The 27,982-nt window shown below is 51.5% G+C and overlaps 4 protein-coding genes across 4 annotated transcripts; 2 read left to right on the forward strand and 2 right to left on the reverse strand.

Annotated features, from left to right (window-relative positions):
* Nucleotides 1-960: 960 nt before the first annotated feature.
* On the forward strand, nt 961-4,113 carry ETH_00030095 (nucleolar protein NOP5, putative; the record flags this gene model as incomplete). Its single annotated transcript, XM_013373481.1, has 7 exons — nt 961-1,372; nt 1,646-1,744; nt 2,262-2,449; nt 2,738-2,917; nt 3,118-3,316; nt 3,593-3,811; nt 3,905-4,113. The coding sequence occupies 7 exons, from the start codon at nt 961-963 to the stop codon at nt 4,111-4,113; spliced, it is 1,506 nt and encodes a 501-aa protein (XP_013228935.1).
* A 1,464-nt stretch (nt 4,114-5,577) lies between these two features.
* Nucleotides 5,578-9,021, reverse strand: ETH_00030100 (TPR domain-containing protein, putative; the record flags this gene model as incomplete). The annotated part of the gene is made up of 1 exon (XM_013373482.1): nt 5,578-9,021. One exon carries the CDS (start codon nt 9,019-9,021, stop codon nt 5,578-5,580), a length of 3,444 nt encoding a protein of 1,147 aa, XP_013228936.1.
* A 5,150-nt stretch (nt 9,022-14,171) lies between these two features.
* Nucleotides 14,172-17,185, forward strand: ETH_00030105 (uncharacterized protein; the record flags this gene model as incomplete). Its single annotated transcript, XM_013373483.1, has 5 exons — nt 14,172-14,580; nt 15,241-15,402; nt 15,868-16,008; nt 16,287-16,511; nt 16,698-17,185. The coding sequence occupies 5 exons, from the start codon at nt 14,172-14,174 to the stop codon at nt 17,183-17,185; spliced, it is 1,425 nt and encodes a 474-aa protein (XP_013228937.1).
* Nucleotides 17,186-18,171: 986 nt separating this feature from the next.
* ETH_00030110 (uncharacterized protein) lies at nt 18,172-26,656 on the reverse strand (the record flags this gene model as incomplete). The annotated part of the gene is made up of 14 exons (XM_013373484.1): nt 18,172-18,345; nt 18,715-19,001; nt 19,499-19,580; nt 19,940-20,113; nt 20,470-20,650; nt 20,983-21,148; nt 21,613-21,772; nt 21,971-22,079; nt 22,377-22,543; nt 23,214-23,615; nt 23,849-24,637; nt 24,898-25,367; nt 25,628-25,794; nt 25,887-26,656. 14 exons carry the CDS (start codon nt 26,654-26,656, stop codon nt 18,172-18,174), a joined length of 4,098 nt encoding a protein of 1,365 aa, XP_013228938.1.
* Between the last annotated feature and the right edge of the window lie 1,326 nt (nt 26,657-27,982).

Here is a 27,982-nt window from a genome sequence, read left to right on the forward strand (position 1 = left end):
GCTGGCGATGAGACAGTTGCGGCCGCGGCTTTACCGCCGTCCGCGTTGCTAGCAATCGCCGTTGCAGCTCTACTCTTTGTCCATACACTACTTTCAAATTTACAATTGAAATGAAGGAGATGCAGGTCTACAAATGGAGACAGTCAGGATGCGCTAGTACCCCGGGGCCCCCGAGGGACTCCTCAGAGATCTCGAGAGTCGGTCACGGGGCCCCCGCTTGTGAGGCTAGAAACAGCCTCAGTGAAGTCTACGTCGGCGCACGCATGCATGTTATCATTTTTGCTCATTTTTACCCTTCTTAGTTCTTATTAAACCTGAGTTTTGTTATTGACTAATGATTTTCACCCTTGGCTTGCAATAGAAGGAAGCCTGAGATAGGGGGCCCCTGGCGCTGCTCATGTGGCTGCTACTGCCATTGCAGCTGATGTGGCTGGGCGCCCCCACAGTCATTGCTGCGGCAGCGCTTGTTCGTGCTGCTTCTGTGCATTTTTATGCTTTATTATTTGCACTGCTCTTCTTAATCAACTTAATAAACGGGATAAGGTGCAGAGAGCTGTCGTTCTGTTTTTTTCGTCTCTCCCTTGGCCTCTTTCCACACAGGGCAGGACCCCACTGGCGTCTTGGCTGGGTTCTGGTTCTTCTTTCTTTTTGCCTTCTTAGGCGCAAATTTGCCCGAGTTTTGTCTTTATATTTTCCTTCTCTTTTTCCAGTCCAGGAGTCCTCGCTGCTGCCGCCGGGCCCTCAACGGGGCCCCACTTTTGCATTGTATCGAGAAGGGAAGGAAGAGAATACTAGAAGTTTAAGGTTCGGGACTTTTGCTCGCAGAGTCGGCTTCCACTCTAGGAAAGGGAGCCCGTGCACCAACTCGAAGCTGCAGCTGTTTCAAGGGGATCGGAGCCGCAGGCTTCAGGTTCAGGTTTCACGCCTTGGGGTCTGCGGCTTTGGGCTGGTTTGGTGAATATGTTGGCTTTATTGGAGACAGCCGCGGGCTTTGCCTTATTCCGCGTGCGGAATGGGAGCCTGTTGGAGGTGAAGGACGTGGAGAGCCTGCAGGAGGCGTTCAACTCCGCCGAAAAGACGAAAAACATTATAGAGCTGCACGCGTTTTCTCGCTTCAAAGACAACAAGCAAGCCACAGAAGAAACGCTAGCTCTGATAGATGGGAACATGGGCAAGGGCCTCCGACGCTTTCTGAAGAAGCAACTGGCTGCAGAGGGTGAGGCGGCCAAGCTGTTGGTTGCCGATAAAAATCTAGGGTCTGCAATCAAAAGCAAATTCAACGCGGAAATTTTATTCTCGCCTCAGACTCATGAAATACTAAGAGGCATCAGACAGCATATCGCGGAGTTGCTTGATGGCATCGACGAGAAAGGTAACTTGAAGTTTTGATGGGATCTAAACGAGCCAGTTCATCTTTTTGGCTTCTATAAAGTGTGCAGTGGTATATCCTCTCATGGGATCCGCAGCTGGTAGAGCCTGCTTTGTATTTTTTGTCTTTTTTACCCCGCGATGGAAGTTAGAACTTAAGCTTCAGGACAGAGGGCTTGGACATTAAACGAGAGCATATACAATAGCACATGCAGCTCACATGCGGCTCACTTCTTCCGTTATTTAATGTTGAAATTTTCGGGGGTATTGTCTGCAGATCGTCAGCAAATGGCTATGTCGTTATCGCATTCGTTAAATCGGTTCAAGCTTCGATTCAGTCCTGAGAAGTTAGACACCATGATCATCCAGGCTGTTGGTAAGCTGCTCCCCACCTCCGTATTGCTGACATTTTGGCTTTTCTGGCCCCCTCTTGTGTAATTTTTCATTTCGGCAGTGCGTTTGCCTCTGTATACGTTCCTCCTGGCAGTTCTCACCTTTGGTTTTTGTTGTATATTCTCGTTACCTTGGAATGCTTCCTCTCCGTCTCCCTGTCTGCTCTTCTACCTCTGTGTGACTTTCGCTTTGCTTTTGTAATGCCCGTCTGTTTCCGACCACGACTTTCGGTCCTACGATTTCTCACTTGCTCTCCTCACTCCGCGCTTTGTTTGCTGGTTCCCCACGATCTCCGTCGACTCCCGTCCTTTCATGTCGTGCCCTCCCATCACTTTTGCCGCTGGCCGTCTTTGCCGCATGTTAAGTCCTGTTTTGGCTATATTTTTTCTGCGGACGATTTGTCCTTTAACACGCCGTTTGTCCAATTTGCATTTCTACCGAGTTCTGCTGGTTTTCTTTATGAACAGCACATATGTACAATGTTTTGTTGTGGTTCTAAGCTCTCCTTGATGACATGGACCGTGAGTTGAATAACTTCGCGATGCGGTTGAAGGAGTGGTATGGATGGCACTTTCCGGAGCTCTCGAAAATAGTTACTGACAATTTAGTCTACGCAAGAGTCGTACAAAAAATCGGTTTCAGAACCAACGCGAAAAACGCAGATATAGAAGCATTAATACCTGATGAGGTGAGTAGGCCACGACGAGTACACCTCGGAGCTCTTTACTGGGCACCAGACCACTGCATGGCGAGCTCTCAACCAGCAAGTACTGCGCCGTAGCATTCTCCGTGCCTTCTCCTATACCAGTAGTTGCTGTCGAGCGGTTTTTTGCCGCAGTCATTGCATCATTTTGAAGTATCAATTCCATGCGAATTGTACTTGTTCAGCAGTGTATCCATCGGCTGTGTAGCGAATTGAGTTGCGTACTGATATTTCATTGTAGAGATCAACGCATGTGGGTTCTTTCTCTTGCAGATATGCGCGGAGGTGCGCATGAGCGCTGAGACTTCTATGGGCACCGAAATGACAGAAGAGGATCTGCAGCATATCACCTCGTTGGCATGCAGAGTTGAAGAGCTCGTAGAGTACAGAGCGAACCTGGCAGAGTACCTGAAGCTCCGAATGAGAGCAGTAGCTCCGAATCTAACGCATATGGTCAGTATATTGCCCTTTCACAATAACGGATGAGCAGAAACATAGATAACAGCAAAGACAGACGAAGACAAAATGAACGGCATGAGCAGGGATATGCATTGTTGAGAAATAAGTACGTCGACGGTTCGTCGACTTGGTAATCGTTGCGAAGTCGTCGCGTCGATAATTCATCTAGGCTGTAAGACCTCTCTGTGTTTTAGGTGGGTGAGGTGATTGGCGCGCGTCTGATGGCTCACAGCGGCAGTCTGTTGTCACTATCTAAACAGCCTGCGTCCACTATCCAGATCCTAGGTGCCGAAAAGGCTCTTTTCAGGGCCCTGAAGACGAAGTCAAACACCCCCAAATACGGCATCATTTATCATGCAGCATTGGTCGGCCAAGCCACGCCTAAGCTCAAAGGTGAGCAGCCACTAGACGACTGCAGTGACAAGGTTGTTGCCGTTATCGGGTGATGCTTTTCTTTCCTCACCTGTTTTTTTCATTCCGCTGTTGTATCGATTTTATCCCATCACATTTCGTTTCTGGTATGTTTCTTTCCCGGCCTCCTCTTTTGCGAATCGTAACTTCTCTGTCTGGACCGCTATCGTGGTCTGCAGTGTTGTGCTCGCAGCTGCTCACTACTACATTGTATGGTCATCCTTTTTGGCCTTTGATCTTCGTTTTGTTCATTTACAGGGAAGATATCACGAGTTCTGGCGGCAAAACTCTCTCTTTGCGTGCGGGTGGACGCGCTGACAGAGGCCGCAGAAGTAGCTGCAGCAGCAGCGGGAGGCTCGGCAGCAAATGGCAACAGTGCTGCCGCACCGCAAGGTCCCGCGGAGCCGACAGTTGCAATTGCATGCAGACGCTACGTGGAGAACCGCCTTGAGCAGCTGGAACAGCAGCTAGCAGGCAGTGCGTCTCCCCGTACACGTTAGACAGGTTTTATTATTTGCATTTTAGAGTTATAGGTCTACTTCTGAGGTTCGGCGCATGTGTGTGGTGCAGGTGGCCCTAAACCTCCCAGCAAGCCTGCGTTTCAGCGCTATGAGCCACACAGGGAAACCAATGGCGTGTCTAAGAAATATGACGTGTCGACAGATGCAGTCGATACGGCAGCGGTGGGATCAAAGCAAAAGAGGCATGTGAACGGGGATAAAGGCGAGACAGAGACGCAGAAGAAAAAGAAGAAAGTAAAAACGGAGACGGAAGCCTAATCTCAGGGCGCCTTTTGCTGCAAGGGACTCTTTTTTGTGAAGCCTGGCTGGATCAGAGGCCTTAATGAGTCGAAGGAACTCCACCTAATTAATCTGCTGCTGCAGAAGCAAGAGCGGCAGCAGGTGAGCAATGGAAGACGGGTAGCATTAACTCCAGGTGTGAGTCGCCCTTGGTGCTGTCGCGCGACGTCAATACCTATGTTGATGCAGTTCATGTATCTAAGATGGCTTGCAAGGGCCTCACACCGTTTAGGCGTTGATTCAACAATGCTCCAAAAGTGCGGTGCTCGTAAGATTATGGCGGTTTCTGTGTGGATGTTGCATGTGCTGCACTTTCTGGGGCCAGAGACTCCACAAGGCCAAGGCTTTGTGTCGACTACAACTCCGTTCCCATTTGGGTAATCATTGGAGTTGTGGACTTATGGAAACTTCGTTGCGCTATGTAGTTAATCATCGTTAACCGCAAATCAGCATGGGATTCGTCCCTTGTACGTTCTGCATAGCATAGATTTTATTTCCTACAGCAGCAGGACGAAACGCGTACCCGTTGTACACGCAAACGGCTTAGGCAGGCCCGGTGAGGCAGGATGCGTCCTTTCTGTTTAAAATTTAGATAGGGGGCTGAGTCGGTTTGGCTGTGATTGTTGGGACTTCGGTTCGCACCGGTTTACCTCGCAGAGGTACTTATCACATGCCTAGGTTCCACCGGAGCTCCCTGCAAGTTGTACATAAATCCCACCCGAGCGCGTTAGCTACGCAGAGCTCCTTGCAGCTGTTCTTGTCCATTAGAGGAAACAAAAAGGGGGGCAATGTGAGACACGAACGTGGTCTCTATTAATACACATGCCGAAGGGCGTCTTCCGCTGCCCTTGTAGCAGGACAGTCCTGCGAACAATATTCACTAGAACTTGATTATGGAAATCCGCCGGTGCTTCTGCTCGTGCGTAAGATTCTCAAAGGAAATAAGCTCGCGCTTCATCGTCGCTTGCCTCTTCCTAAGTCAGCAGCTGCTGTCCGCCATTTTTTGCTGATGCTGCAGCTGTGTGCTTGCGTCCAATAAACCTTGCGCACTGCAGCTACCGAAGCTACGTCGCTCAGGAGTTCTAGCTCCATGGTGGGGGAAGTAAAGCTCTAGCTCCTTGAGAGCGCCCTTCAACCTGGTTATTTTAAAAAACAAGTCGCCGTGTCTGTTTCGTGTCAAACTGGAAAAAAGGCAAGACAACGGAAGCATGGACTCACCAGCAGCCCCAAAAACCCGAAGTCGGCGTCTGTCTGTGTACAATTCGATGGGAGCTTGCTCAGGCTCCGCACCTCGAAGCCCTCAGGCCGCAAGCAGGGAACTGTGTGCATGCAGTAGCAGCTCCAAGACAGAGTAATACACACAGCAAAAGCCACACAACACACAAAAAAATGCAGGAGCAGCAGCTGCTGCTCCCGCAACAGCCAGAGCAGAATTGGCCGCACTTAGTTCGAGGCATTCCCCGCGGACGCTGTTGAGTCTTGTACTTGTGGTTTGTGACTGCAATTCTCGTTGGCAGCAAGCATTTGTTGGGCCAGTTTTGCTGCAAGCCCCTTCAATTTATCCTTATGCTTGTCCACTGCTTCAAAAACTTGTCTTTTCGTCTCTTTTTCTTCGTCCGTCGAAGCTTCTTCTGCCCATATGTTAAAAAGACAGGCAAGCAGCCGGTCCAGCAGGGGCCCCTCGTCCTGCTCCGCCTCTTTCAGGGCCTCCAGCAGGTTGCCGTAGTTGCTATAGGTGGGCAGTGCCTTAGCGATTTTTGAGTTGTTGAGTAATGTGGCAAGTGCCCCTGCTGCCGCTTGCTGCGCTCTTTTGTTTTCTGTCTCTCTGCAAAATGCCAGCAGCAGCTTTAGGTCCTGTACATCTGCGTTGCCCTCTGTCTTGTCTCCCAAGTCGCGCTGCACCTTCTCGCTGCTCGCCAAGTTGCACCAACCTTCCAATGCTGCTGCCCGCAGCAAATCGTTGTCGGTGAATATCAGTTCAGCCAGCTTCCGCCAGGCGCCCCCGGCGAAGGCCCGCAGCCGCAGCTCCTCGCTGACACTCAGCAGGTTAGTCAGTGCGAGGGCCCCCTCGTACTGCAGTAGCTCATGCCCGTGCTGCAGCAGCGGCAAAACGGCCGGCACCGCGTCAAGCGCCTCGCTGTAGCTGAAAAGGGATGGATCCACAGAGATGCACAGTTGTGCTGCTGCTTGTTGCAGGTCCTGCTGGTCCTCTGGGGATCCCTTCAGCGCCCCAATGGCCGTCAGCAAGGCCCGCAGGGCCCCTTCCCTCACCATCACTCCTCTCGTCTTCTCGTTTTTTGCAAGGAGGCAAAACGCCTTGCCAGCTGCCAAAAGCACATTTGCAGAAGGCAGGGGCTTGGCTGTGCAGGCCCGCACCAGCAGCTTCACCGCACCCCGCTGCAGCAGCAGCTCACGGAGTATGCGTACGTTGGATTCGTCCCCTAAATCCACCTCGCCGTTTGCAACAGGTTTTGCCTCCGCAGGCAAAGAGCTGTAGAGGGCTTCCAGAGCCTCCAACTGGCTCTCATCAAGGTCAACGCCACCCGGGTTCCCGCGGGCCCCCCGACGGCGCATGCGGTCCTTGTCCTCCCGAGACCGCAGCAAGTTGCACAGGCCTCCACACAACAGATAGCGAGGCAGACTGCTGTTGCTGCCACTGCCCTTTCGGCTGCTGTCGGTGCTGCTGTTGCAGAATTGGCTGCCTACTTGTAATAGAGTGTCCATAAGATCTTTTTGCCCGTCTGGAGACTTGTCGAGGTGCAACAACTTATCCTTAAACTCAGCATGAAGGCTCAAAAAGAAGAAAAGTTCAAGAACACAAACTCCAAGGTCCTTATCCAAGCCCCGCTGCTTTTGCTGCTGCTGCTGCAGCATTTGTACCAAGAGCTCCTGTAGCAAGTTCGTGAAATCGACTTGCTCCAGCACCTCCTGCCTGACAGCTGCGCTGTGAACGCAAACACGGGCGAGGGCCACTGCCAGTTTTGCTGTTAGTGGGTCTCCTCTATCTCTTTCTCTGAGCAGCTGCAGGATGGTGTTCATCCCGTCCTCATCCAACAGCTTCTGCCTCAGCTCCACGTAGTCAAGACAGTGCAGCAGCAGCGCGGTACCCACCTGCTGCTGTTGCTGCTGCTGTAGTGTGCCCGCTAACCCCGCTGCTGCTGCTGCTTCTCCTGTCGCTGCTGACAGTATGTGAGGCAGAAGAGAGCCTTGGAGGATGAAATCCCTTGCGCTGTCTCTGTCAGCAGTCATTAGGAATAGCAGCGCCTTGAGGCCTACGTAGGTCTCCGCCTGCTTGCTGCTATTTTTGCTGCAGCAATGAGAAAGAAAAGGCGACAACAACTGGTCAGCAAGCCTCTGTATATCCACTCTGTCGGCCTCTGCCCTCTCACGGTCCCCCAGAAGCTTGAAGAGAGACACAACTACCAACTCCACGTTACGTTCAAGAGCAAGTAGCTGCTCCTTCTGCTGTTGCTGCTGCTCCTGCGAGCCTGTCCCGCATTCTTTGGCGTCTGCTGCTGCCGAAAGTAATGTGAGGGCTGCCTCCATGGATCTTTCGATCCCGTGCCTCAGTGTTAGGGCCTTGGCCTTCAGGCCCAGGCGCCTCCTTGCGTCTGCCACGGCTGCAAGCGCTTGCAGCGCAGCCACCTGCAGCTGGGGAGCCTCGCTGCAATCTAGAGCAGCAGCAACCGCAGTAAGGAAAGAAGAGTCATGTTCAAATGAGTCTGCCTCACTTTGCTTCAGGTAGGCAAAGGCACGCAGCAAACACACACAACACAAGCCGCGCCAGTGGCGACTGTCCACGCTGCTGTTGCTGTCGCTGGGGGGTGGTAGTAAGCCCTGTTTCTGAAGTCTCCTGAATGCCAAAAGAAAGTCCTCAGAGCGCCAGATATTGCGCAGAGCTTCGCGACAGAGGCGGACGCGTGAGGGAATCACCAGGGGCTCGTCAACGGAGAGCAACAAGTGGTCCTGGCCGCTCTTTCTGCTTCTGCTGCTGCTGTCAGTGTCAGAAAGACCCAGCGGACTGAACTGAACCAAAGTCGCCAACAGCTCCCACCCTGCTGCTTCCACAGGAGCCGGGACAGCAGCTGTAGCAGTAAGGTCAGGGGAAGCTTTTGCCAGCCCATCTGCTGAATCATCTGCAGCAGCAGCTATTGTTTTTGCTGCAGGGATCGCTTGTGTTTTCCCGTTTTGCTGCTTCAGAAACAGCGCTAGTCTTTGCAGCAGTCCCTCCTTCGCTACGGCCTCCTGCAGCGTCTCCCTCTGCTGAACCATCTGCCCTAAGCGAGCAAAAGCTTGCCTCCTGTTGGTCTCCGTCTCCTCTGCATTCAGTGCCGTCTCTAGCAGGGCCGAAGGCATGTTGCTGTCCGTCTGGTGCTGCTCCTTCTGCTTCAGAGTCTCCCGCAGCAATTGAAGTAGCTCGGCCCCCTCCTTATTGCGGGGATCCAGCCGAAGCAGCCGACCGAGGGCTTCAGCCGCAGCACCGTAGTCCCCCAGCAACCGTAGCGAGAGGGCCTGTCTATAAAGGGCTTTCGGGTAATTGGGCTGCAGCCGCAGCGCAGCCCGGCTGTCCGTCTCTGCCCCTTTGTAGTCTTGCTGCTTTATCCGACACATAGAACGATTGCAATACGCAGCAGCCAACACCTCCTGCAATGGATGCGCCACTGCATCATTGGCTTGAGCTACCTTTGCAGTTGCTGGTGTGCAGGCGTCTATAACGCGAGTGTAGGCTGCAGAGGCCCCAGCCAAGTCCCCCTCCTTAAACAAACGGTTGCCCTCATCTTTGATATCATTCACAACAGCAGCTGACAGATTCCCTGCCGCTGCTGCGGCTGCGGGTTCTGAAGAAGCAGCCGCACCAGTCCCGGTGGCTGCACGGAGGGAAGCCATCACAGTGTTGAAGCCTCGGTTTGCAGAAGACGTAAAACGCCTCTCCGGAAACAAAGACGATCTCTACATCCAGTAGCGCCAGAACCCTGTTGCGGTTCCTGCCCCTTCGGCTGCTGTTGCAGCAGGTCCCCCAAGGCACAAGCCGACTGGAAGAAGCAACGACAGCAGCGAGTATTGGGCAAAATGGCTAATTGTCTACCTTTTGAAAGAAGTAAAACACAATACAGGCTCGTAGCAGCGTTGCCAAGATTCCACCACCTCGTCGCTTGCCCGCTCGCTGCTCTTTTAAGGTGCTGCAACTCAGGCCAGCGCCTGCTGGATAGCCGCGTGCTGGCCTCAATAAGCGCTTACAAGAAAGACGACACAAAAACTAATTCACTTGCTTCTGCCCTCGCCCTTACGCATAAAAGGATACCTCATACGCTGCCCATCGGCTTCAGTTCTCGTTCCGCAAAATTCACCGCCCGAGCCTGGAAGTCATGCAGCGTTGAGCGATTAAACAGTAACACCGCCACGGATTCCTGAGATAAGCTTCTTTGTTCACATTCTCTATTCTTGGCTTTTTACCGGTAGGTGGAATATTCGATTTTTGAAAGAGGACGCATCCCGTTGTTCGGCTAGACACAGCAGATCTGTCGGCAGCAGCAATAACCATACTGAGGCTGCTGAGGCTGCTGCGGCTGCTCCTTCTGCTGCAGCTGTTGCAGCTCCAGCTAGTGGCGTGTGTTCTGCCACTCACAAGAAATCGTTTCAATGTGTCATGTGTAGCCTAAATCTTCTACACGGCTTCCTTAGTTCTTCTGTACAAAATTCCCACAGTGTGATCAACATCGAATGGAGGAGCTAAGCCCAACAACACTAGCTGAGAAAGCTCCGCGCTCTGACGTCTTCAATCTCTGGATGTGTAGCTCTAATCCTGTTATAGATAAAGCGAAAATCCATGCGGAATGGTGAGGGAGGGACTGGTCGGCGTGAATTTTACTATGAGAGACGATGGTGTTGCGTAGCTGGTAGTAACAGTTTCCAGTCCTACACATAAGCCTTAGAATCCTTGATCTACTGCGATGCATTCTAGACATTTCTATCCACGCTTCACTGGTTTATGTTGCAATATTTTAATCGTTAGCATGCACCCTCAGCAGGTCCCCGAAGTCTTTGGTCTCTCGAGCTCTGAATGCAACATGAGGGCAGCTAGGCTCAGCCCTGGCTACGAAATAACAGAAATTGCTCCTAATATTATTACCGGCCCATGCCAGGAGGACACAGTTCTTTGAAGAATATGTTCAAGGGGAACCGCCCGCTTGAGCTTGGCCGAAGCAGCATCAATCCCCACAATTCTGTACGCTTTGCTTAGCTCCGACCTCCACTGCGTAATTGGCAGTCACACAGCGCACCTACTTTCTAGTGGGCGCATTTTGTTGGCCTATTCCACGCAAAATTCATTATGCTGGCCAGATTCAATTTCCTTCTGCCGCTCGACCCTGTCGCTTCCTTCAATGTGCTGAAAGTGTGGAAAACCCCACTCCTCCTGTTGGACGAACCACACTCAGTCGGTGGAAGCCTCTTACCTCTGCTAGAGTGGATTTACAGGGAAAGGGGAAGCCAAAAAGCAAGGAAAGCGGCTTTTATTTGATGTTGCACAATCGATCAAAACTGGTCAGTAAGCTGACTTCCGAGCGGCAGCTCTTACAAGAGAAAAAATAACACTTTTGATTCAAAAAGTGTAACGTGTTGCTATAATTTTGATAGGGACGCTCATCAGGCTGGTGGAAAATAGCGCCTTGGGACTGTGTACCGCTGCAGCCCTTGGATGAATAATGTAGACGCGACCAAGCAAGCGCTACGATCTTCCTTCAATATTTTGAAGCAGTACGCAATAAAAATGGGGCGTCTAAGCACCTCATGGAGCGAACTGGGGCCTCAGGCTCTAGTGACAACATTACAGCTCTTTGAACGTTCGCATAGCTCCTCAATTTGCTTTATAAGCTCATATCTTTGGCAGCAAATTGATGCTCTGTCGTTCTTCCGTACATATTTCTCGTCCTTCAACATTACCGAATTTTCGATTGCTACAGCACTTTAGCCCTGAGAACTAATGTGGACAGCAATATGGGCGATTAAAAGGCAGCGCGATTAGTAGTGGCTATTATGAAGTTCATTGCATTTATGGACAATTTATCTCTAAGTGCTAGCAATACTAACTTTTGTTATTTATTCGCTGCAAGCTGTGGGCGAAGTTTGTACCTAGCATAGGTCATCACCTTGTTAGCTCAGTCTGCCATTCATCGCCGGGAAACCACTGCTTAAACGCTTTGACCTTCTCCAGCAAGGGCCGGTGTAGTAAGCTTAGCACAGTGTAGCCTTTATTCGTTTCCTTTTTCCTGGCTGCAAAAGTTCATTTTTGGCTGTACTCACTACAGACTCCTTACAAATGCTAGAAGGGTTCGCGCAGCACCTTTGATCAATTCCAAATTAGTTACAGTTGTCTCTATCCGAAAGCATCCCTATCCCCGCATGGCCGTGCTGCGCACTGTGGCTTCGGTGGCTTTTGACACCGACACCCAGAAATGACGGCAGAACATACTGTGCCTGATTAGCGGAGGAATATGCTCCTTTGGATGTTGATTGCTGCCACTTACAAGGCCAATCTACGTATGCGGAATCATGTGATCCTCAAGATAGTTACTGGGCTACATCGTAGTTCTGTGCACTACAGTTGGATTAATGGCGATGCGTTCATGATTGAGCGAACTGTGTCCAAGACGAGAATGAACTCTTTAGGATCACTCAAGAGATCTTAGAAGTTATCTTTATGGGATGCTCGTTCCTAATTTACACATCCAGGCAAGCAGCCCTTTTATTTTAGTATCAACTGCTTATTGCATTACTTAACTTCATTTTTCAAGATATGCCCGGCCTTGTTGCTCGGTAGGTCGTTTCCCACATTATATCTGACAGGTAGATAGCTAACTGCCAAATTTATGGCATGAATTTAATGAAGCTTGGGAGAGAGACCTGAAACGCATGCTTTGGGAAAGGAGTAAGTACCATTTCTTTGGCCATTCTAGCCAACCTTCCAAGGAGTGCAGAAGAGGCAAATAAGGGACAGTTGAAACTTAGCGCTTCATCGAGTTGCCATCTCGCATGTCAGTGCCCACAAGCAAAGCCAATAAATGCCGTCGTTGGACCGCACAGATCTTCCTCAGCTTTTCGACTACGTTTTTGTTTCTAGTTGCACTGTCGATGACTTGACGAATTGATTCATGATGGCTCGAGCTTTTAGCCCCAAATTTAGGGTTCAACTTACATAGCACTTCAACTGCGAATGCTGGCAATTCTTCTGTAGGGAGAAAGGCAAGCAAGCGATGTTTTTTCCTTGTGCCCCGGTGCCTCAGCCACCAGGAGAATAGCGAGAGCGTCCTCGCGGGCTGTTGGGTGCCTGGAGGTGCTGTTCGCGGGGTCCAGCTGAATGGCGCTGCATGATGGCTGTTTCGTGCCTAGAAGTAGATGCATGGCCGCCTAAAGGGGATGCACCACATGCTGGTTGCGCAATGCAACCTACAAGTCGCGTTCGTTGAGCCATGTGAAGCTCTAGGCCCCACAGCTTACAGTGGAAAATCATTATTCTCTGCCACTGCTAGCATTTACATAATGCGGTTACAGCGGAAATGACGTCCCCAAGGCTCATGGTAAGTTCGACTCTGTCGGTACTCACGCTGCCGGCGATAGCATGCAAACAGAGATTTTGGTGGCCATTGCTGGTTCTTGTGCGTTCGTTTAGCGGGATGCTGACATGCTGGACTTCTGTATTCCAGTTGCAGTTGCTCTAGGAGTACGCTGAACTGTACATAGACCTACAGTGTGCTTCCAATTTCCAAAATTCCTGCTGCTGTGCCTAAGCAATTCGTGTATGAATGCGGGCACAACGCCTACCGAATATGCCTAAAAGTACGCCAAACAGTAATGCTCGTCTGCATGTACAACCGCTACGATTGTTCGCTGAATGCGTGCGGTCATACAGCCATATAGTCCTTCCACCTGGTACAGCAAGAACCGAGTGCAACCTACTAAATGCCGATTATGCATGTGGGGAAATCTTTCAGGCTGAACACTTGACCCAAAACCTGAATTCACTCTCGAAAAACTGAGTGTGTCCGAACCAGGAATCGAACCTGGGTTTACACGGCCACAACGTGTTGTCCTAACCTCTAGACGATTCGGACCGGCAGCCCGACCTCGAGCTCCGACATTTCGGCGCCTTCTCTGTGTATCATTGAAAATGGAGAAGAAGAAATTAAAATAAGGCAGTACAACAAAATGTTTCATGAATGGAAATAGATGCATGTAGCCCTCGTCGAATTGTGGTCCCCAACAATACACCAGCCACATGCTGCATGCAGTGAGTGAGGGGATGTGACCGGCGTTGCAGGTGTCGCAGCGGGAAGCCCCACATCGACTGCTGCGATGCAACGCCTGCATTCCTACATTAACTTATTTCTGATTTTTTATCTTCTTAATCGGAAGAATAAGATTAATTTGGTCTGGGGACCGAAATCACGCAATACCGGGAACCCTTTCTCTCTTGCCTCCCCACTTTCTTCCTGCCGCTGCTACTGCAGCAGCACGAAACGGCTGTCGCTGCTTTGCTAGCTGCTGCTGCTTTGGCTGCTGTTCGGCTGTGTTTTGCTGTTGTTCTGAGGCCGGCTGCTGTAGCACGCGCTTGGCGTTGCCTGCTGCCTCAGAATAGCTGGATTGCCGTTGGGGCGCATGTACAGCGAATCAAGCGCCTCGTGGTCGCCCCAGTTTGGCTCCCCTCACTAGGTGCTTGTGCTGTTGCTGCTGCCTCTTCTTCAAGACGGCCTGTTCTGCGTGTCACGCAGCCGCTCGTGCATCAGTAGACCGCCAGCTGCTACTGCTGTTTCTGCTGCTGGTTCTGGAGTTGTTGTTGCTGCATCTCTTCGGCCGTATTGACGTTTTGCTGCTGCAGCTGCTGCTGCTGCTGTCTTCCTGGCCTCGAAGTATCTGCTGCTGCCGCTGGTGCATTTGCAGCTGTTTGCGGTGCCTGGCTGCTGTAGCAAACGTAAACCGGCTACATAGCCTCAGTAGCAACCAGCAAAGGCCCTACCTTAAGGGGGAAAGCTCTAGACGCCATGTCGACAGGAGAGGGGAACATAATAGCTGGTGCTGCTGCTGCTGAGGGTGTAGCAGCACCACAACACGATCAGCAGCAGCACTGGGGTCTGGAAGGTGGCGACGAGAAAGCTGCGGCTGCTGTTGCAGCGGCGGCAGCAGCTGCAGCAGCTGCTGCTGCTGCCAGCCCAGCTGCGGCGGCCAGCAGCAGCAGCAGCAGCACGGGTGTCAGCCCACAGGGAGAGCCGGCAGCGAACAGCATAGCTGAGGGTTTGGCCAGTGGCATCCTGCCTTGCCGCAAGCGTAAAGCCCCCGAGGAATTGCCCCAAATAGATGAGGCGACAGCAGAGAGACTAAAGAGAGCGACAGACTCTCTAACCAAGGAACAACTCAAAATGCTGCTAGCGAGGGCGTGCTCACATTACCCCGGTAAATATATATATGGCTTCAAACATGGACGGAGACAATCACAGATACATTTCTGAAAATAAGTACTAATATGAATATCTGGGGAAAAATATGCCTTGAGAGGTTGCATGCAGTCCTGAGGTAAACGAATAAATGCAGGCAATGCGGGCAGATACGGTGAGGGTCCCTGGAAACTGTGAGTGCTAACGGGGAGCAGGTGGATGCATGGAGTTCGGTTTCACCTGTGCAGATGCTTGTGTAACTGCATTGAGGCGTGCGTTAAGTTCATGTCGGACTTTTGCGAATGCGGGAAACGGTGGGGTGACGAGTTCAGGGCGTCTCGGCGTAAGGAGTACTCTTTTGCGCGTGCATCCGTTTCTGTTGGTTGTTTGCATTCGTTGTTTCGTTTGCTTGGTTCATGAGAGTAGAGACATATGTTGGGGGCTCCGCAGCCCTTGCGTGGGGAGCTTCGGGAACAGCAGTAGCAACCGTGACGGGGCGTGTTTTCATTGGGGCCCTTTTGTAGGGGCGTATGGGGAAAGGAGCCTTGCTGCACGTACATGTGTTTGTGGGTGTGTGGCCCTGTGTATATGCATCTCCGATGTTTTTCAATACTCGCACATGTATGGGGGTGCCACGCAATTGTCAGTTCTGTGTCTGTATCCGTTTGTGCCGCTGCAGCTGTTGAAAACGCCCTTTACGCCCTCATAGAGGCCGATCCCAGCAGCCGTCGTTTGATGATACGCAATGTGCCATATACAGCCACTGAAGTCTCTCTCAGACAAACTGTGGAGGCGTATGGGCCAATCGAAGACTTTAAATTAGTTATTGATAGGAATACAGGTACAAGACAGTACTTCAACCTCGTGTATGCGTTAATGGCAAATCGATGCAGCAGTAAATGAGCAGGCTGTTAAACGACATGTACTGCATGGCTGAAAGTTGAGACGGCAGTAATAACAAATGTAGGGCAGCAACCAGATTGCAAGAAAAGCACGGATAGATCTAATGGGCAAGTAGCAACCTGGGCTCGAGCGTTGGGGATGGGGCTGTACGCCATAGTGATTTACTTGTTCTGTAATCTCGTTGTCCTCTGCTTCGGAATTATTTGGCTCTTGGTGCGCGCGCGCTTCTTTTTTCTCTGGTTGTTTTTCAACGTTACGCGAAATATTGTCTTATTGTAAGTGCCTTTTCTTCGGGTCTCTCCTATCTCTACATTTATGTGTTTGGGGCATTTTTTTGTTGTTTCCCGTAAGTTTGGTGGTGCCTATACCCTGATTGCTCATTTAATTTCTGTATGTTCATCAGGGCTGAACAAGGGATTCGCATTTGTGACATATAAGTCTATGGGAGACGTGGCCCGCGTGCTCCAGTCGGAGGTGACAATAGATGGCCGACCTCTCAGCATTAAGCTGGCATCGCAGCAAGACCAAGGCGCGGCCATGAAACGTACGTCTTTTCGTTCCTGTCTGCTTCCTGGTTTGTATTGGATTTGTGTTTTTGTCTCTGACAGCACAGGGCTATGTTTTGTTTGCATTTCTAGTGGTTTCTCATGCATGTAGCTGTCTCAGACGTTGCTCTCGTGATTTCACTCGTATGTTTAGTTGCTCAGCTCATTTTGCCACTTTCAGCAGTAGAGCGGACTACCCTTCGGAGTCTAACGGTAACAACCTGGATAGAGCGGGACTAATGGCTGCGTCGGTGCGTTGGCCTCTGTGCCTGTGCAGGGGCATTCTTGGGTCCCAACCAGGGATGCCGTTTGTTTGTGCGGAACGTACCTGACACTTGTGACGAACGCCGCCTTAAGCAAGAGTTTGAGGGTTTTGGTACAGTGAGGGAGACAGCAATAGTGCGCAATAGGGACGGCTCCTCCAAGGGCTATGGATTTGTTGTATTTGAGGACCCAGAGGCACTCATGAAGGCGGCGTCGCAGGCACAGCGAGTTATTGATGGTAAGATAATACGCAATAGCTCCTGCTTTCCAGCTTCTGCTGTGCATTTTTTGCGTCGTCGCCGCTTCTGATGGTGATACTGCTGCCATTGTAATTGCCATTCGCAGTGCTGGCAGGACCGTCGTTCTTTTCGCTTCCACTGTTGTTGCATGAAAGGATGTGTTAGCTTGCTGCTGAGGCTTTCAGGCCAAGTGACCTTCGTTTCTGTAGCTTCGGAGTCAAGGAAACAGCAGCAGCTTGGTGGGGGAGGGATTTTGCCCCCGCAGCACCTTCAGCAGCTGCCATTGGGAGGGTCTCAGTACCAGCAGCAGCTACAACAGCAGTTGCAGCAGCAGCTGCTTCAGCAGGCAGCTGTGCCCCAGTGGCCGCTTACATCTTCCACAACAACATCGGGGAGCCGGGCTGAGGTTTCAAGTCCCTACGGCACCCAAGCCTCACTTAACACTGCTGCAGCAGCTGCTGCTGCTGCTGCGTTGCCGGCTACCACTGCAGCTGCCGCTGCGAATAACCCGTACATGCAGCAGATCACAGCCGCCCTGATGCCGCAGCTGTACATGCACCATTACCAGCAGCAATATTTAGCGAGCTCGCAGGCAAACGCTGCTGCTGCGGGTGTTGCTACTTCCACGACACAGCAGCAGAAGTACCCCAACATACAAGGCATGCAGCAGTAGTGGGACTTTGGCGTCGAAGCCGCAACTGTCACTGCAGCTGCCTCCCGTATTGATAATAATAGGTGTGCAGCCGACAGGCTAACACTAATTAACCGGCGAAGAAGTTTTCTGCGTGTGGAGCTCAGAACTTCCGAGAATGCCCAGCATGTGTGCAGCTAACAGGCTAGGGGGGTCCCGCCGTTGCTTGCTATTTACTTCCCTGGCTGCCTGTCAAGGAGTTTGAGTCCCCGGTTGTTTACGATTTGAGCCAAATAATGAGTAGTCGCACGTGTTTCTGGCTAGAACTGTGGTTACCATCCAGTTGGCTGCCTGCAAATTTTGGCCGCCTTGTTCCACCGTCAAGCTGAGCGAGTGTAGCTCGGTGGCATATGGGCTAAGAATCAATTTACCAGCCAGTTGTGTGTTTCGGGCCCGTGCTTTAGCTACATGCGTCATTTAGTTGCGGCATCAGTTCGCTAGTGGCAGCAATGGACTCGGTCGCTAGCAGTCACCAGCAGTCGAAGCGCACTAGCGGCTCCGTTGCTGCTCAAGCGGCAGGAACTTGGGGGTGCTGCAGTGGGAGTTGGAACAGACTCCGTCGACGTCGCGCCGAATCGAGCACTACGCCTTGTGTCTGAGCTGTCATCTCCTCCGCAAACTGAATAGCATGTGTAGCCGCTTCTATAATGCAGTGAGATATGAACGAACGTGGACACGCAGCAATGACTGGGACACGCAGTAAACCCTGATGCATGGTCCTGAGCCGCCACCTTTGGACATACTTCCAGCTCAAAGCCCTAGCCGTTTAAAAGTAGGCCCGACGCTGCGATGCAAATAGTATCAAAATGCACTGCCCGCGCTGCAGCAGCAGCTTTGCGCTGCAGCAGCAAGCAAGCTGTTAGTGCTGTTATGTTGCAGCTGTTCAACTGCAAGCAGCAATGTACGTGAGGAGTGTGCAGGAAGGGGATGAGTTCAGCTGCTTGCACACTCGACAGCAGCGGCTTTTCTCAGAGGGCCCTCGCCGATCCCCTGGAGGCAAAGCTGTTGCGAACGTATGAGGCTTTTGTATCGTCCGCTGTCTGCTGCAGCAGCAGGCACATATCCCGCACCGAAAGCGCACCCGAGCAGCGCCGGCAAAAGTCCCTCTTGCGCTGCTCGTCCATTATGTTGCTGTCCAGTGCCTGCATACAAGAGCAAAACAGGACCACAAACGCACTATACAGGTGTAAAACCAAATCAAACGCCAGGGAACAGCGTCGCAAAAAGCAGACAAGGCATGGGAAAAACTGATCAGCACACGCAGAGTGCGCCCAATTTGTCGAAGTAACATCAGAGTAAAAGGGGCTGCGGACTCCGGCTGTATGAAGAGGCAAGCAAAGCAGAGGAAGCTGCGCAGGAGCAACATGCCTCATCAAGTAGAAACTTTTGGAAAGACAGCAACGAATCATGGCACCAGCACCAGGAGTACGGAAAGATGAAGAAAAACGGACACTGTAGCTGCAGTAACAGCAGAAGTTGCAGCAACTGCCGGTTTCTGGAACTGGTCGTACTTGCACTGCGTTCTCAAGCGCCAACTTAGTAGGCCCCTCTAGCACGGTGTGCCTGAGTAGAGGAAGGAGGGCCTGCGCTGCATTGCCTATCCAGGACTGTGGGGCTGCATGCACGCTGGTGAGTGCCAGAATAATCGCAGCAAGGGCCTTCGACAGGAACGTATCTTGCTGTTGCAGCTGCGACAATAAGGGGGACGTGCTGTTCGGAGGGAATGGCCGTGTCAGAAGAGATAAGACCGCGGTCGAAGTCTCCTCCGCTACCTGACTCAGCCATGGGATTGGCTCCCCTGAACACAAAGAACCCCATAGGATGTCAACAGGACAGAACTGCGCCAAAGTGAATGCAAACTGGATACAAACAAAAATGCAAGGTGGTACGATAACAGGACTGCACCGCGCAGCAGATACGTGGCTGGGCGGCCAATAACAATACCACGGCGTGTAGTAGTGTTGCAACATACTTGTACAAACTTAGGCTTTTAACGCTGAACTAGTAACTAAAAGCCTCATGTTCAGAACGACTTCTGCGATCGCGTACAGTATGCCTTCCACACGCTGGCTGTGGGTTGTAAGGACAATTAGGATGTGCCCACCCGGAAACTGGAGTATGTGCAGATTGTATAGAAAGCCAGGGTGCAGTAAAGAAAGTAAGGTCCAGAGCGGCTACGTAATATGCAAAAGCCTTTCGTAACGTATACAGTGTGAATGGGATACAGAGGCGTACACAGGCAATTTCATTTAATGGATTTCTGTTGACTTTACGTTTGAAAGTGACTACGCTCACCAATCTGGTAGCTGTGAAGGATGGAGGGTGGGTCGACCCAAGCAGCAATACGTGATAGGAAAACCATAAAGGTGTGCAGCACCTACAGAAATAAAGACAGAAACTGTGGTAAGAACATGCAGCAACCGCTCCGATACTTGCCTTCCACGGCTTTTGTGTCCATCCTGCCTATAATTCCTGGCTCTATTTAGGGCAAATGGCTGTCCCAGATATCCAGAACGTTTGATATAGAACAGGATGCACATATTTTTACATTCTAAATGTGCCATACAGTTTAGAGAGTGTGCACTTGTGAAGTACACGCTACACCAAACACAAGTATGCTCACTGTACGCAGACCGCCCCTGATTATATATATCATGTACACTTATGTTGCAACTCACATCAATGGCATAGATTTGTACGCTGAACGTTTTCTTGCTATGAAAGCCGCGTATGTACCTTGGGGTGATGGCACGTGGGGGTATACTTAATGGCGACTACGCAGAGGGTCTCGAACCAATTCGACGAGAGAATCACCTGGGCGCTGAGGGGATGGAGCAGCGCCACGTTGACGCAGTCGACCGAAATGCCTACAAGGTCTGGCTGGCTGTACATGTAATTTTCACCCAACGTCTTAGACACAGAGAAAAAAACAGAAAAACAAAGTGGATGCAACACAACTCCAAAAGACGCGGGGCAGCAAGCAGCAGATAACGCACACACAGCATCCTAGCGAAGCCGCCCAGAACAGTGCGTATAACAGAACCCTGGAGTGCTGAATCGATGCGCTGGGACGCAGGCAAGGGAGACTAGGATAAGCCGCGTGCTTGACTCTAAAAGGGATCAAACTTTGCAGAGACTAGAAGGAAAACGCAGGGGCACGAAGCCAGAAGCATGCAAGCTTACACCGCACGGACTGCAGCATCAACTGCACTTGATATTGCTGTGGTGGTACGCCACGTGGTGGAGAAAGTGGTGCGTTCACTCACCTTAATCTTCTCTAGGATAAACCCCACGCAGCCTTCAAGCGCCGCAGCGACAGCGCGGCGGACGCAGTCTTCTTGGGCGTTTGAGAAGATGCCCTGTAGAGACCGCAGGGCGCCCAAGTGGTACACAGTAGGTGACTCCGCGAATGTGCGGGAAAGTGCATGTAGAAACGAATAAAATATCCTGAGGACGCGAAGCACAGGCAGCACAAGACAACTGCAAAGGAAGACAGACACACTGACAGGGAACAAGAGATAACAGCAAGGGCCAATATGTGAATCCAAATGCTCACACAAACTAGAGACATAAGTATGACGATATTTCAGGGTGAGATGGGCACTGTCATCTCACACCAATACAAACCCCACAGAAGGATTTTGTTTGTGCAGTAGCCGCACCGCTTATTTGGCTAGTCTCTTGGCAGTATATTAGACACACGCTGCGTGACCTAATCTACAGCATGACACCGCACAGAGCATCAAAAATGAAACTCAACAGCTCTAGTCGCGGCGCACCGGTAACGAGGTATGTGGGCCCTGCAGTTTGCACACAGAGCCACAAGTGCGTAACACGAGACCTCGTAAAGGAATTCAGTGCGAGGGCCCTCCAACATAGCCTTCTGTATGATCGGCCAGTTTCCATCCACAGCATCCAAAACAGGGTGCCGGTAAGGGCTCCGCGCTGCAAGCAACACTCCGCAGCCCACTTAATACAGATGTACAGCCACCTTCAAGGAGCCAACAAAGGCATGCAGTCGTGAGTAGAGGGAAGGAACATGAAAAGTGCGAGAAAGTACCTACGAACAGCACACGGCGATCGCCAGCTGGCAGGAATTGCGGGTGACTCTTTCGTTAGCTGATTAGATTACCAGCCACGTGGATGCAGTGCTCCAGGTTGATGGCAGTCATGCATATCCATTTTACGGGGAACAGTATCCGGTGTGTTTACTGGTAATCTATCTCGTCTGCACCATAATGCTGTGGTTCTGTAGCAGTCGGTCTGTCTCCGTCTGCGTGTCGCTCATTGAGTTTGCGCGTCTGAGCCAGTATTAGTGTGCATCTTCTCCAGCATATCCGTCTTAATGTCATATACGTGACTTTAAGCAAGTACGAAGTGTGTGTGCACGCGTGTAGGACTGCGTTTACGGCTAAGAGGCTCAAAAGCCTGCGATGGGGGAGGAGGGGCGTAGTCCTCTGCGGGCTGAACAGACTGAATAGCCGAGAAAAATAGCGCCATATTTCGCTTAAGGGTGCCGCTTGGACACCGAGGATCGGAAAGGGACCGCTCTAGCTCCCCACCGAGTGACTGCATGCACGCATGCGAATGCACGCACATTCACAGCCCCTAAACTGTAGTCATAGCCCCAGCGGGCGCTTATACGACCCTCACAAGACTCTCGAGCAACCGCAGAACTACCTATGACATCGACGCCCACAGGCCATAGGGACTCTTCGGGAAAAAACCCAAAGGGATTGAAAATGAAACAAAGCTATCTCCAGTTACCTGTAGGAGCTGAGCAAAAAGCTGACGAATGCGGGGAGCGTCAAGACAAGAGATGACATAGCCTGCTGTGTGGACGAGCAATGAACTATTGTCAAGACTGAGTCCGGGTCTGAAGGCAAATCAGGTCAATTCCACATCAAAAAGCAATTAACGCTTGACTGTACAGTACACCAAGAAAGTGATGCGAGCCGGAAACGCACCATCCCAAGGGACAGATAATGACAAGGCTCCCACTTGAAAGCCAGCCGGCTTGTCCTAAGCATGCACAGTCGTCAATCTGAGTGCGTGCCGCCTCTCCTACCTAAAAGCCACCCTGACAAATGGTTTCTATGCGTGTGGCGGCGGCATGCCGAGGCCACTCGAGAGGACCGTACACCGTGTTGCGGATGGCAAGGCCTGGTCCTACCTGGAGAAAGCGCCGATGAGAGCGTTAAGAAGCGCATGTACGTCCTCTTCCCTTCCTGGGGAAGGAATGAAGTCAGCAGCAGCAGCAACAAGTGATGAAATGCCCTCTACCAACAGGGCCTCAGTAGACTGACGCAGCTGTGACACGTTCGAATCCTTTGGTGCTTCCTGCAAGCAGGTAGCGCATATATAATGCATGTACACGAAGTAAACAAAAGCCGTGAAATCCAACGCCGCATATGCATACGAGCGTTTTAGGCAATCGCACGCACCACAGCAAAGACAGTTTGATGCCCGTCTTTTGTTGAAGCAAACACGGCAATTAAGACATCTGGAAATGATCGAAACGACTAACCACAGCAAACATCACTTGGAATTACAAGTGATGCGAAGACAAACGAATGAACAGAATCGAAACAAGCTAAGCCCCTCAAACAGGAACTATAGCGCAGAAGGGCTTGCAGTTGCAGTACTTTCCATTCGGTTCTGGCAAGTCTACCCCACCAGACATTCAACTCCTCCAATCATCTAATTATTACCATTAGATTAAGCACTCTCATGCTAAAAAGGCGCTCATGAAGAAGCGCAACGCGGACCTACATGCTGAGCTCTGCCTTCAAGGGAGAGAAAGACTCTTGACGTTTCCAAGAAACAGAGAAGCACGACAATACAAATATGCCGAAGATACATGAAAATTCACACTCAGGAAACAAACAGATATAAAATATAAATGTGCATGTGCAGACAAACATGAACGTTTCATTTGCAGAATATGCGAATACACAAGCTGGCAGGAAGGTATACAGATGACGGCGGAGAGATATACCAGGATACGTACCGGCAGTGAGGCGACAAATTGTAAACCCTGAGAAAAGAGGAGAGAAAAGAGAGGCGAAAACATTTCAGGGTGCTGCGGCACAATACGATTAGACAGCCAAGAGATCGCCCTCGCAATAGCTGCAAGTAGGAAAAGAGTGAGAGTCTCCGCTTCAGTTATGTCTACAGATGGGGCTGTTGTGTCCCGCGGGGAGGCGGGGAAAGCCAGCTGCGGCAGAAGCTGCAGTAGCTGCAGCACAAAGCTGTCACGTCTTGGGTCCGTGCAGGGCCCCGCTTGGCTTCCTGCGCTGCTGTCTCCCGTATCTCCTCCAGCAGGAACTGCCAGTCGAATGCGGTTGGCAATTGTTGAGACAAAAAAGAGTCGAGCTTCTATCTCCAGCAAACCCTCAAACCCTGACGCAGTCTGCAACGAAAACGGAAGGACACATGCTGCAAAGTGACACTTTCGCCCCACCACCGTGGGAAACAATGCACATAAAAAAAGGCAATACGGAGTAAGGCGCGTTGGAAGCCATAAACGAAGACAAAAGCATACGTTAAACGAGGAAGAGATCCACAGGAGCAAACAAGTAGAACACAGAAAAACAAACAGATGGCTGTGTTGTGAAAGCATCAGTAGGCCACTAGAAAGAACACAAAGCGCCGAGATATGAACGCCTTGGTCCCCCTTGCCTGTGAGTCTCTAAGTAGCGCCAGGAGCTGCGCTGATGTTGCGCTGCAGGGTTTATCAATGTCCAGCATCACAGCGGCCTCTGTAACTGTGGCGGCGACCTCTGATCTGAAACCTTGCCATGTATCGAACTCGAGTCCTTCCCTTAATAATGACCCCAGAGGCGGCCTTAGCTGCCGGACTGCTGCTTCAGCAAACGGCTGGAAAATCCGAGAAAGCAAGGGCTCTCGGAGGGCTAAGGCGTCCATGTTGCGTTCGTACCTCTTTTCTACTTCAATCAGTGCACTAGCGGGGTCGCCTGTTGGGACTGCTACTGCTCCAAGACTGCGGCCTGCAGCAGCATCAGCATCTGCAGCAGCTGCGGCTGCCGCTTCGCCACGCAGATGGTCCCGCCACGCACTAAGCCGTCGTTCTTCTTCTACCAATACCAGTACGTGGTTGAGGAGATTGCGGAAGAAGGAGACACCGAGATCTTTGACTTCGTATGAGGGATGCTCCAGCAGGGCCTTGGAGAGCTCACAAATCGTCTCCACCGCGGGTTCCAGCGCAACAGCGGCCGCCTCGTTAGCACTCCCGCTGCTGTTGCTGCCACTGTTGTTGCTGCTGCCGGAGCTGAAAATGCCCTCCGTCAGGCGTGCTTCTGCCTCCGCCAAGTCTACTAGTAGACGAGGAATCTGTGACTTAGCCAACTCCGTCAAGCCCAGTGCGAATACTTGCAGTCTTTCTATGTCAAATGCTGCGATGCCACGCGGTTGCTGCAGCGCAGCACAGGTGAGACTGGGCCTATGCTTGTGGCCTTACAGTAAGCTACAATACAAGTATTAAGGCACTATGGGTCATGGCACATGCTCGTGTAGTACAGGAGATAATACTTGAGCAGACTGAGCAAATTTGTGCATAAGTACGTCCTGGGGGAAACGACATTTCACAGGCCTTCACAGGCCGCCGCAATAATTGCAGCGGCAGGTGGTGCTGCCTGTCAGGCCTGACAGGGCATGCAAATGAATCCTCTTACGCCTCTTGCTGCAGTTAGTGCCGCGGAGCAGCCATCACCGTAGGCCCTGACAATAGCAGCAATCAGAGCTCGGCTAATTGTCGCCTCTCCGCCACTTCCTCCCTCCGCACTGTCTACCGCGGGTGTTGGCTGTGCGGGGCCATCTGCACCTGCAGGCTCTCTGTTGCCGCTTGATGCTGCTGCTGCTGCTGTTGAGTCCTCCAGCATAGAAGCCGCAGCAATTAGTGTCACCACGCACTCTGTAGACAGCTGCAAAGTGTCGACGTCGTCCGATATAACCCCACGAAGAAGAGCAGCAAAGATGCTGCCTCTGTAAACGCGCTGCAGGCCGAGTGTCAAGGCTTCTAAGGCAGCAGCTGGGCCCCAGAGTCCCTGCTGTTGCTCTAACTGCTGTTGGCCCCTCTGCTCTGTCACCACTTGCTGCACCCAGCAGCACGTTGCCGAGAGCCACGACTGAACAGTTCTCACAGCTGAGCACCAGCACCAAGTCCCACAACCATGTGTCTGCGTAGGCTACAAGCGAGCGGACTGTACAGGACTCAATTTCAGGTGTTGTTGCTGTTGCTATGGTTTGCTTCACCGCTGCTGCTGCTGCAAATTAAGTAGATGCGTCAGCAGCAGCCGTACTGTGTGACAATCTGCCAGCATCTCTGGCATGTGTGTTCGCTGTTTTGCAATTGTGAGAGACGGGAACAGCAATTGCAGTGGATGGAGGGAGCCAATGACTAACCTCCATGCAGTACTGCCCGCCAATGCGACCTGTCTTCAGGCCCTGACCTATCATGCGCTGCCTGCGCATGCACAAATATGGCCTCTACAGCGTCTATAACTTGCGCAGAGTTTTTGCTAATGCAGCAGGCTAGGTAAGGCAACCGACGATCCTCTGGCAAGGCGATCCTGCGGAGACAGATACAGCGTGACTTTGGTCATAATTGTTGACGTTAAGTACCTTTCAAAGAGCCCCACTCAACTGCGAGATTTGCATTCACCTTTTCGTGCATAACTCCTCAGGGAGAAAGACCAATAGTTCTAGTAGAGGCAGGAAGCCATCAGTCCCCGCGTTACGTCCCAGCATCTGCAATACGGGGCTTAGCTGAAGACCCCGTTCACTTCCCGGAGCACTATCGCCGGCAGAAGCCCCGAATATGAGCGCAGCAGAGAGAGTTACGCACAGCTGACGCAGAACCGGCAACGGCGCATCTCTAAAAGCAAACACTAGCTGCAGCAAACCGTCTCTAAGCTCGGCATACACCTGAGATGCCGACCCCACTGAGCCGCAAAAGACGGACGAAGATGCAGCGGTAGCAGAAGATCCATGCGTAGACAACAGCGCAGATAGCTGCTGCGGGAAACCTGCGCGAGCCTGAGCCGCGAGAGTCTGAGCTGCAAAGTGCAGAACCTCTGGGGAATGGCAGCTAGATGACACTGACGGCTGCTCCTGTTGCTGCTGTTGTCGCTGTTGCTGAAGTTGACTGTGCTTGTTAAGAATGGAGATGCAAATGCCCCATGCACTGGGGTCGCGCTGGAACTCCGTGAGGTACTTGTTTGCAGCTGCGGTTGAGGACTCCCCCTGAACTGATGTTGAGGGCGAGTTCAGCACGTACACCATCTGCACCACACCCTCCTCTGTATAGACAGGCCTGTGTGCAGTGCCATTATTCATGAGGGACCCAGCTTTCGGAGTAACAGATGAGCCGCTGTCAAATGTTGGAGGTCCGGAGGGCCCCGGAGGATCCCCCATGTTGCCTTCCGAGTCCATTGTACCTTTAGTTAGAGCTCAATTATGTATAAACACAAGGTACGAAAACAAAATGCAGTGGTCCCGGGGCTGCCCCGTTGGTAAACAGTTGCGTTGTGGTGCTGGCGTTGGCCGGGGCTGCCACAGGCACGCGTAGCACTCTTGAGAGAAGTTACGGGAAACCCATAAAAAGAAACAAGCCAACAGTTAAGGGCTCTGCCAGTTTACTTTAGAAGAGGTGCAGAGACACGGTATGATGGTGGTTGCTCCAGTGGAGCTGGCTCCTGGTGGGCCGCAGACAGGCGATCCCAGCCAACAAAAATTTGCACATTAACAGCCCTATATCTGTGAAACTTCTGCACATCGCGAGCCCAATATCTGTGATAGTTTTACGCAAAAACTGACACAGCTTCGCGCCGAACACTTAAAGTAGAGAAAATGTGAGTAGACTTCTAGGGAAGTCAGCCAACAGTAACCTGGAGTTCCCTCAGTATAGCCAACCATGTGTGCAATTGGTTCGAGTAATGGCTCAAGCTTTTACTTCTGAGCTGAAGCCAATTTCCCCGCACATAAGAATGATGGAAAATCAACTACTCGGAAGAATGTCGCAAGGCCAAGGAGAAAGCGCCACCAGTGTACGTAAAAGAAGCCACCTATGGGAATCGAACCCACGACCTTCAGTTTACAAGACTGACGCTCTACCACTAAGCTAAGGAGGCTGAAGCAGGTTAGTCACCGTATGAAGGCCCTCTGAATCACGAGCATCACATGATATTCATTCTCCACAAGTGCTGGATCAGTCCAGTGGCATTTGCCCATTGAAAACAGTTTCTCTACTCTTCAGGCAACTTTGGCATCCTGGAACAAGATGCTGCTTTATGCGCGGTTGTAATGCCGCTCACAAGGCATTCAAAGGTGCCGTCATGCACGCGAAGGAATTTGCGTACTTTCGCTGACTTCAAAGGAGAACGCCTCACAGATGGGCTTCGCTTGTATCATAGGAGGAGCTCGCGCTTGATAAGGGTTCTCTGCCAATTGCGGTTCCATGAAATCAGGACGCAGAATTACGTTACCGTGTTGATTATAGTGTGCCCAATGAAAAAAAATAACAATCTGGCCAGATACTTTATTCAACGCACTGGAAAGGCTGAAGTCCCATGAAGCAATGCAGCGTGGTGTCTTCTGTTTCAACGCAAAGTAAAAGGAACGCCAGTGAAAAGTTTTCTGAGTGTCTATGGGAGAACTCACCCTGACATGATAGCTTTTGTGTGAACAGGAGTGCACCACATAGTTATGTGTGAAAAACAGCGCAACAGCGAGCTCTCAACAGATACCCATCTACATGTA

This window comes from Eimeria tenella, genomic scaffold (genome assembly GCF_000499545.2).
Source record: "Eimeria tenella Houghton genomic scaffold, Eth_scaff15, whole genome shotgun sequence".
Taxonomy (NCBI): Eukaryota; Apicomplexa; class Conoidasida; order Eucoccidiorida; family Eimeriidae; genus Eimeria; species Eimeria tenella.